Source organism: Sinocyclocheilus rhinocerous, unplaced genomic scaffold (genome assembly GCF_001515625.1).
Source record: "Sinocyclocheilus rhinocerous isolate Xijiao unplaced genomic scaffold, SAMN03320098_v1.1 scaffold2670, whole genome shotgun sequence".
Lineage (NCBI taxonomy): Eukaryota > Metazoa > Chordata > Actinopteri > Cypriniformes > Cyprinidae > Sinocyclocheilus > Sinocyclocheilus rhinocerous.
The window spans coordinates 272,724-282,239 of NW_015647012.1; the positions used below are offsets into that span (position 1 = coordinate 272,724).

Sequence of the window (9,516 nt, forward strand, 5' to 3'; positions counted from 1 at the left end):
TCAGTGACAGAATGGAGAAAAAACCTTGGGAGAAACCAGGCTCAGTTGGGGGGGCCAGTTCTCCTCTGGCCAGACAAAACTAGCATGGCGTGGTTTAATTCCAGGCTGCAGCACAGGTCAGATTGTGCAGAGGACTTGACTGGTTCCTGTGGTCTTGTGCCGATGAGGTGACGAGGTCTTCACAGGTGATCTGTCTCTGGGGCGCATTTAGTTGACATGGTCTCTGCTGACATTCAGGGCTGTAGAGGTCGTATCTAGGTGCTAAATATCATATATTAAGTTGGGTGTCCATCTTAGAGATAATCACCATTTTTATAATGAAACCATCCTATTTAATACACTCTCAGAAAAAAAAGGTACAAAAGCTGTCACTGGGGCAGTACCTTTTCAAAAGGTACACTTTTGTACCTTTTAGGCACTAATATGGACTCTTTAGGTACAAAGGTGTGCCTTTTGAAAAGGTACCGCCCCAGTGACAGCTTTTGTACTTTTTCCTGAGTGTATATGCACAGAATAAACGAAGAAATATGCATCTGTAATGGTTCGGTGTGGTGAAGAAATGATGAGAAGCTCATTAGACAGTCTGCCATACTCTAAATTATTTTGTGTCCGTTTCTCCTGCGGCAAGCGATAGACTCACAGAGGACAAAAAAAAAAACTCTTTGCAGGAATTAATCATCCATATAGCAAATAAACCATGCAATCATTTATTTTGAAAAGCCAAGCTGACTAATTAGTGTGAATTCAAGCAGGCAGTTCTCCAGTATTTCTTTATTGTGTATTCTGCAGGTTAAGCACTTAAATTGAGAATCACTTTCACTTTGTTAAAAGAACTTCCTTCCTTAGAAATGAGCCAGATAACTATGGTTGCATTCTGGAAAGTAGTTCTCTGGCATGGTCCAATTTGTTTTATCATAGGAAATTTAATTTCTCAAGGACTTCCATTTCTTTTCTTAAGTCAACACAAAATAATTTACTTTCTATTGTGATTCATTTGTGCACATTATTGCAAACAACCTTTTATCCTGGTAATCTTTAATCAAAATATAAAAATAAGAGCTCTTCTGCTGAAATCATTTTTCTCTTCCACTTAAGTCCCTTGGCTTGTTATTTCTGCATTGTTTTAGGAAACACACATTCAGGTCTTACTCTACTCTTTTATGTAAAGCCCATTTTTAACCATCCAATCAATTTGTGATGAATAAAATTAAGAATACATCACAACACACAAGAATTAGACAAAATATACAATTCTAAGTTTTGTTTTTGCAGTGAGAAACCTATCAGACCAAATAAACTATTAGCAAGGTTAAATTTAAAGCAACATTGAGTATCAAAGGGATTATTTATTTTAAAGGTACACATTGTATTTATTTAATGAGCTTTTCACCATGTTTCCCCATGTATTTTATTTATTTGTTTGATTGTTTGCAATATTTGATATTTGCTGTCAGCCGTGATTCATTTATTCCAGAAATGAAAGTTACAGTAACAGGAGATTGCTGAGATAAAGTGAGTAGTAGACTCATGTAATCGCAACACATCAGCCCCATTAGACAATCTCCTTCATTTAAAATGATCAATTTACTAATGAGTATTTTTTTTTAAATGAAGGAAACATTACATGCAACTATCATAAAATTGCTTTACAACATGCAAAAATCAATAAGCTCACCATAATAGTGAAGGCTTTTTACAGTGCTAATCGTACCTTTCACACCAGAGCATAAGTGAGCAATCAGTGCTTATTTGCTTGAAATTGCTATTTTCAAGCGAGGTGCTCTCTGAGTGGTTGTCTTCTAGTCATTGCTCATGCATCTCTCTCTTATTCTTTCTCTCACTTCATTGGATCATAATCCTAATGCAGTAATCTAAAGCTCTATCATAGCATAACGTTCTCGCTCCAGAGCCATTGCCAGCCGAGCCAAATGATTATATTGTAGTGTGGCTCATCGAACTGCGTATGGTCAAAAAGTAGAGCACTTGATGGCTTGCACAAGTGAGTTTAATGTCTGCTCGTTGCTTGGAGCCCTTGACCCTCTCTTGGAGGCGCTCCATGTTGGTCAATCTCTAGTGCCTCCAAATTGAAATAGAGTCAGAGGAGCAGATGAGGACCAAAACCATCAGGATTTGGCTGTGGAGCTAATAGAGAGAGAAACAGGGCCCATGTTTTTTACAAAAACACCCTCGAGTCAGTAGAAAAACCTTTGCATAATGTCCACTAGCTTGCTGTTGGAATGAGTGGTAAAAATTCTTTCGAAATTAAATTTGCAGTTCAGTCCTTGTAAGCAATCTTTTTAATCAAAAATGTGAATCCAGGAAGGAAGTTGAAATATCGGGTAAATATTTTGGAGGAAGTTTGCCTCATTTGAAATGGAATGTCTGGGCTCCAAACTCTTTAGACATGGTCCACTTCAGGTACTTCAGCAGAACTGCTGCCGCTCCGATCCCCTTGACCTGTACGCACAGACACACTTTTTATCCTGATACAAAATTGCTTCTGCTCAAAGCAGCAAACACTCAATCACCCTCTAACATCTTACTCCTAACCAAACACAACCAACCGTAACCCACCAAAGAACACAATAACATACATGCAGGATGACTGGAGTCTTACATTTTGGAAAGCTTGATGGAAGGAAACTAGAGCCAATGACCATTTGTTAATAACCATTTACAACCTTTTAACCGTTTAGTTATTATACTAAAGGCAATCTTAGTGTGTGAAGTACTGTTGAACTCTCAGGCGGGAGCTTCATTTTCCTCAGAAACTGGTGATTTTAGTGTGTATTCTGCAACTGATCCAACAAATGAATAACTCATTCATACCATCATAACGTGCATAAATGTTTGTGTTCATAATATCATATATGGGAGATGTGTGAACTGTTTCATGTTAAACGATTCTTATTTTGATCCAATGTCTTTGTGAAATTGATACCGTATTAAATATTTCATCAAAAGGGAAGCATGGCACCATCCAAACACAGAGCTCAACGACTCAAATTCCAACAAAGAAAACAGTTCTAAAGTTTTATTTTATTTTTTTTTAGTGCCAAATGGGGTGAAATGGCCAAATCAAGTGCTAACAAATAGCTAAGCTTTTAGAATCTGTTTTAGTCATACTCATGTCACTTGTGGTCATGGACAAACAACAGTGCATGATTTCAGTAACACACTGGTGACAATGTCTGGCACATTCACATCAGGTCTGTGTGAATTAAGGATTTTAATGTATTTCAGTGATGCATTATTTAATAAATACAATTTTATCAAATTATCAACTTAATTTAATCATAAGAAAAATCTACTTAATTCTTTTGGACTGGACTTTAGACTATTATAATAATGACGTGCATGTTGTTGCTCATTAAGGCAGAGGCGACGAAAAGATATTTTGTGAGCAGAATTACAAGCTAATAACTAATGCATTTAATTAAATATTCATCCACTGACATAAGTAATTTTAATACTTTCTTGCGCTTATGTTTTTAATGAGTCTTACATGGGTCCTTGTAGGTCACAGTAAAGTCAGTAGGGTACCATAAGAGTTTCTTCAACTACTGGCTGTGGACTAAACAGCTCTTAAAACACTGTCTACTAATAGTCACTGCACACACGGACAATTAAACATGACATTTCCACCACATCGCAGATTATGGATATTTTATGAAAATATTTTGTAATGGAAATAACATTTAAAAAAAATAAAAATAATAAAATTGCTAAAGCTAATTTCTTGGCCAGTATTTTATGCATATAAGATTCACTTTATTTAGCGTGAAATGCCTCTTAAGAAATTAAGTCACACCTTTTACATGATGACAGTTACACCTTGATGACAAAAACATTCCATTCTGATTTTTTCCTTTTTTTCACGGTTTACTTCACAAGTCTCATACTTCATCTTAAAGTATCCATTGTCTACATGAAACAATAATACTACCCATGGCCGGCCCGCTATATTTTAAACACTGCTGCCATCTACTGCTTCCTTATGGAACCATATTGAGTGCTCAGAGAACTACACCATTACAAAAGGGCCAAAATGAAAAACAGAATAGCTAATGTAAAAAAGAATCCACTATATGAACCAAACAAGTATATCACATGCTGTTTATTAACAGTTTTGTCTGCAGCAATATCATACAAGTGAAACTACATGGAAAGAGTGCTTTTCCAAGGTGCTGCCTACTAAAGTCATGAAAATGACTTTTACTAAAGGATTTTTAAAGAAACACCAGCAAATGCTTTGACTGTCCTAACTGCCCAAATGCAAGAGAGTATACATTAACACACATATATATATATATATATATATATAAAAAAAATACACAAATACCTAATGTGCTTGACAGTTAGAAAACAAAACATTTGTAACACTTTGTTTGGAAACCCACCCAGACCCACACTTACACCAAATGTGAATTTTACATGGCAACACCCTGGTAGAAAATGCAGTACAAAAACAGCTTTGGTGAACTTGTGTAGTCTTCTATAAAAAGAATTTCCATAAAAGCATTTAAAAAAAGTTAAATATTATAAAGTGAATTTGCTATTGCACACAGTGATAAGAGGCTTCGAGAGGAAAGGACTCTGCTGTGATGGCAATACTAGAGCAGTCTCAAGGCTTTCTGCGTCTACAAAATAAAAGGGAGGCACATTTTTTTAAAAAGCTGGTTTTCACCAGTGTGACTGGAGACAAGTGAAACTGTACGCAAATAAAAAGCTTACTTTGGATATCCGTGATGTTGGTATCCAGGTCCTAGGTTTGAGCCAGCTCTCATCTCCACTGCCACAGAGCACTAGATAATAAAGACAAGAGACGGGTTAGGAAACAAACATTTATATTTATATTATAAAATACATAAACACGCACCCATTCAAAATACCAAAAAAAGTAGTTGTTGACCTTTAAATATGGGCAATTAAGTCTTTAAGTGTGCAGTGCCTGGGCCTGGCTAGAGGATATCAGTATCTTACCCTCGTCTCCACATCAGTCCAGTTTCCTTCCATAGGCTCACCATCCGGGCCAGTCTCTGATGATCGTCTCTTACGGCTACAATCAAAAAGCACAACAACACAGAGCATTCACTGTGAGACCTAGAAATAATACATGCTGCCAAGTTTGAATTGTATTGGTGGTCATACAATTACCTGGCCGCAACAGGGTTTTCCTGCTTAAGCGTTTCGATATCCGTGAACTGAACAGCCTGTCCTCCACCTCTAGTTTTGAACACTTCACCCTGATAAAGAGCAAAAAACTTTAGCTTCAGCTAACAACCAAAATCAGCCAGAGGAAGACCACTAGAAAAAGGAAGCTACCTTGATTAGCTTGGTCTGAATCTCTCCATCTGATGCAAACTCCTGGTGTGTCAGAACGTACTTGTCACACTTGGACAGAGCTTTCTCATTGGGAGCATTCACTTTGATGGCATTGGGGATGTTTGGCTGCAGAACTGTATCCAGGTCCACGTTAGTGGTGGGTTTATGATCAACCCACCTCTCCCCACCTGCGGAGTGCGAGCGTCTGTGTAGAGGCCGAACCGGTGGCCCAGTCTATTCAATTAAAACACAAGCACAGTAAGACAAATAGAAGGCGGTTCTTAAGCATGCTGAAGTGTTAGTGTGTTAGTCAATCTCTACAGAAGCACAAACTAAACGTACCAAGCTGTTAAGAGGAAAGAAAAAAGCTGAAGGTACGTTCCCATTCAAACAAGCTCCAAAAGAAAAAAATTGCTTTTCAGTACGCAGATATTAAAGCTGTAAATGTTGACAATTTCAACTTTTACACAACCTATGACATAATTCAATTTGTTTTCATACACTTTAGACAAGTTAAATTATGCGCAGGAGTAAGAGATGACATTGAGAATATGAAAACTCAAATTTATTTGTCTAAAAGTGCAAAACAAAGCCATTACATGGTTAAAATAAGCAGCACACATAATACCTTATTTTACATACAGATCTTCTGGGTCATAATTAGTACAGCTGAGAAACGGATCAAAAGGTCTATATTAGGCTACAATGAGTCTATATTAATGTCTTGTTGAAGCTCTACCTACAACTACAGCAAGATACTCTACTGACCCAGTGACCCGTTTCCTCTAGGTCTACCTCTGCTGGCTGGACAGGCACCTCTCTGGCCCAACACCTGCCTCTCCTCCTCCTAAGACTGTCGGGAAGGCCCTGAGCTCTCTTCCTACTGTCTGGAGGCGACTGGCTACCCTGCCTACGAGAGTGCGGGACACCCTGCTCCCACTCGGAGATGCAGGAGGCCACAGACACACTGCCTGGTCTGGGGAAGTGAGGATCTGGCCTGACCGTCTGAGAGAAGTTATATATGGGCTCCAGGGAGGAGAGGGATGACTGAGAGCCATTGTAGAGAGACTGTAAGCGACATGAGATTAGTACACACATGATCTGCATGCAACACACACCAGTACATAAAAAATAAAAAAAAGCATTCAATGGCATTAAAAACAGGTGAGAATCTGGGGGGGGGGGTGCTCAGGGTTATTATACACACACAGACAGAGCATAGCAGACCATGAATGGACAAATAAAGATGAGGTTTGTGGATTAGGTTAGGCATAAATCTCAGGGTCAGGCGGTCTAGAAACGCATGTCAGTTAAACGTACAGGAACAGGCGACGGGGAAGCGGATCTCTTGGCAGGCACTTTGTCCTTTTCTCTGGAGGGCCGCTGTGGCTGCCGGTTCTCCGTCTTTCCCTCAGTCACAATGGCTTTGAGCTGTTTGAGTTTCTCATCCTTCACCCACAGCTTATTCTGCATTTCCAGCTGCTTAGCATTTACCCGCCTCTCCTTGAGAGCACAAACAAACAAATCTTGCACTGTATCACACCACTAACAAATTAAATTGTAAAAAAAAAAAAAAAAAAAAAGCATCTTTTTTCACATATATGGTCTATGGGAAGACACTCACACACTCCTTCTCCCACTTAAGCTTGGCGTCAGTGACGATGCCCTGCATGCGCGTTTCCATGCGTCTCTTTTCAGACATTTCCCTCTGCAGCCGCTGTTCTCTGCTCTCCAGTTCGTGCTGTAGAGATCGTTTGTCCTCCTCATAGATGTTGGTGGTTTTCTGTAGAATGTCAATCTGCATACAAAGTAACATTGAAGATGCATTACAGAGGCCACATTCAACACTTTTGTTAGTCAAGATTCGTTGGAAAAAACAGTTGTCATTCAAACCATAATTATCATAGCTTAAATTGTGTTGTGAATGCCAGACTGTGTAGACAAACACTACCGTTCAAAGTTCGGGGTTTGTAAAATTTAATCTTCAAGGAGACTCTTATGCTCACCAAGGCAGCATTTGATCAAAAATACAACAAAAATAGTAATATTGTGAAATATTATATATTTTTTATCCCGATTCCGTGATGGTGCAAATACCTTGTACTCCAGCATTTTGGATTTCTTTTCCAGACGATCAATCTCATTCTTCTGGTTTTGGATCATTTTGTCCTTTTCACCAAGCCGGCCACGTTGCTCTTGGATGAAGTTCTCCTTGGAGAGAAGGTTGCTGTCTTGCTCTTGAAGCACAGACTTCAGCATGTTGGCTGAAACAGAATTGCCACCAGAAATTTGCAAAAATGTTGCGCTTGAAAGACCATTTAAACAGTTCTCAATAAAGTGATGATTTTACCAGTTTTATTGTACTCCTGAACCATCATCTGTCGAATCTTGTGTCTCTTCTCCAGGGCCTCAATGAGTCTGGGCAGTGTAACATCATCGTTAGGGCCAGAGATCTCACAGGGAGGAAGTGGATGGAACGACTGAAGTAGTTGGTTCAATACTGTTGGAGACTCTGTAACAGAACACATCACATAATTAACATTACCAAAAAAAAAAAAAAAAGAAAATTCACATTTTTAATGTTGACGCACATTGTAAGAGATAATAATATGCAAGCACACACACACACACAAAAATACCTCCATCTATAGGACCACCACGTTCTTCCAGCCTGTGGGTAAGCTCATCTTTGAAGGCCTGGTTTCTCTGTCGGCGACCAGCAGCAAAGCCACAGATGGGCCTGTCAACAGGCCGGGCCACTTCAACCTCCTGAGTCATCTCAGCAAAGCGCATCACCAGCTACACAGATGAGAAACCAAAATGTCACTGCAACTAAAATAAATCTGAAGTGGAACAATGCACCTTTTGACCTGTTAATATTGCTTACCAAGGTCTCCTCATAATCATCAGCTTTTGGATTTACACACACGACCATCCTCACTTTGCCTTCCCCATCAAAGTAGTTCTTGAATAGATGGGTCACTTTGGAGTCCCTGTACGCCCTGTACGGAGCACAAAAGTCATGAGAGCCTATGAGGTTTCTAACATTTTTAACCAATCATATGGTCAGTATGGTCAGTACATACCTTGTTTGTGCCACACATCTGATTCTCCCTCAGTACCTCAATACATGTGCGCAGAGTCATTAAAGATTGATTGATGTTGCCTGTGAGAAAAAGAAACCCATACGGTCTTCATATAAACCATAACCCTGAAATCCTGAAGGTAATAAAAGTAGTTCTTTGTGCTGCTGCCTGACCTGCTTCACGGAGACGGCTGCCCTCTGCTCGAGTTCTGCTAGTGCGTTCACTGCCAGCCAGATCAACCAGACACAACTGGCTCACATTCACCTGATTCTTATCCTGAAAAAGGGAACAAAACAATAAGTGCTGTTCAGTGGTTCTACTGTCACAATTCAGAGCCAAACATCTCAGAATGTAGAGCCAAAATGTCACATGTAAAGGTGTAGTACTTACATAAATGAAAATTGCCATCAATTACTCATTGCATTGTTCCAAACTCATAAGATTTTCATTCATGTTTTAAACACAATGAAGATTTTTAAATGAAACTTTAGATTTCTGTCCCTCCATTCCAACAAAACTTTGAAAGAATTTGTAAAAGAATGCAAAATAAATCAATCAGTTTAATTTATTCAAGTTTTCAAAGTGACACTTCATATGAAAGATTTAATTTAAGCATTTATTTACATATGAGCAAAAGCAAAGCAAAAATATTTACACAAAGCAAAAATATGGCAAAAAGAAGCAATCTTGTGCATCGCACAAACAGGTTTGAGCTTCTGCAAGAACCAATGATGCTGTTGAAGCGTCATTGTTTCGGTGGAATGGACTTTAAGTGGAGAGACAGAAACCATTCCAGTTTCATTAAAAATATATTTTAAGCTTTGAGTCTTCTGGGTTTGAAACAAGTGTGACTAGATCATTTTTATCTTTGGGTGAACTATTCCTTTAACATCTCATGATTAATTCAAAACACTTTAAAATGAATCAAACATGATTCATCCAAATGCATTATCTGACTTCGCATTTACAAACTGAAATTACCCATAAACTGTAGGTTCTCAAGGACAGACTCTCTTATTATGGTGTATAAATTTAAGGTGAAATTTCTGAATCATTTTATCCCTAGGGGGTGCCAAATCCCTACAAACATCATTAAAAAAAAAAA

The 9,516-nt window shown here is 38.6% G+C and overlaps 1 protein-coding gene across 1 annotated transcript in view; it reads right to left on the reverse strand.

The window, feature by feature from the left end:
- Positions 1–4,087: 4,087 nt before the first annotated feature.
- LOC107708211 (kinesin-like protein KIF23) overlaps positions 4,088–9,516 on the reverse strand; it is a 19,503-nt gene continuing 14,074 nt past the window's right edge. Inside the window, exons 17-23 of the mRNA XM_016512383.1 lie at positions 6,646–6,828; positions 6,094–6,393; positions 5,326–5,559; positions 5,158–5,246; positions 4,984–5,059; positions 4,735–4,805; positions 4,088–4,640 (exon numbers count right to left, since the gene is read on the reverse strand). Of these exons, the coding sequence (XP_016367869.1) occupies positions 4,625–4,640; positions 4,735–4,805; positions 4,984–5,059; positions 5,158–5,246; positions 5,326–5,559; positions 6,094–6,393; positions 6,646–6,828 (969 nt within the window). The 3' untranslated portion in view covers positions 4,088–4,624. The remainder of the gene's footprint in view (positions 4,641–4,734; positions 4,806–4,983; positions 5,060–5,157; positions 5,247–5,325; positions 5,560–6,093; positions 6,394–6,645; positions 6,829–9,516) is intronic.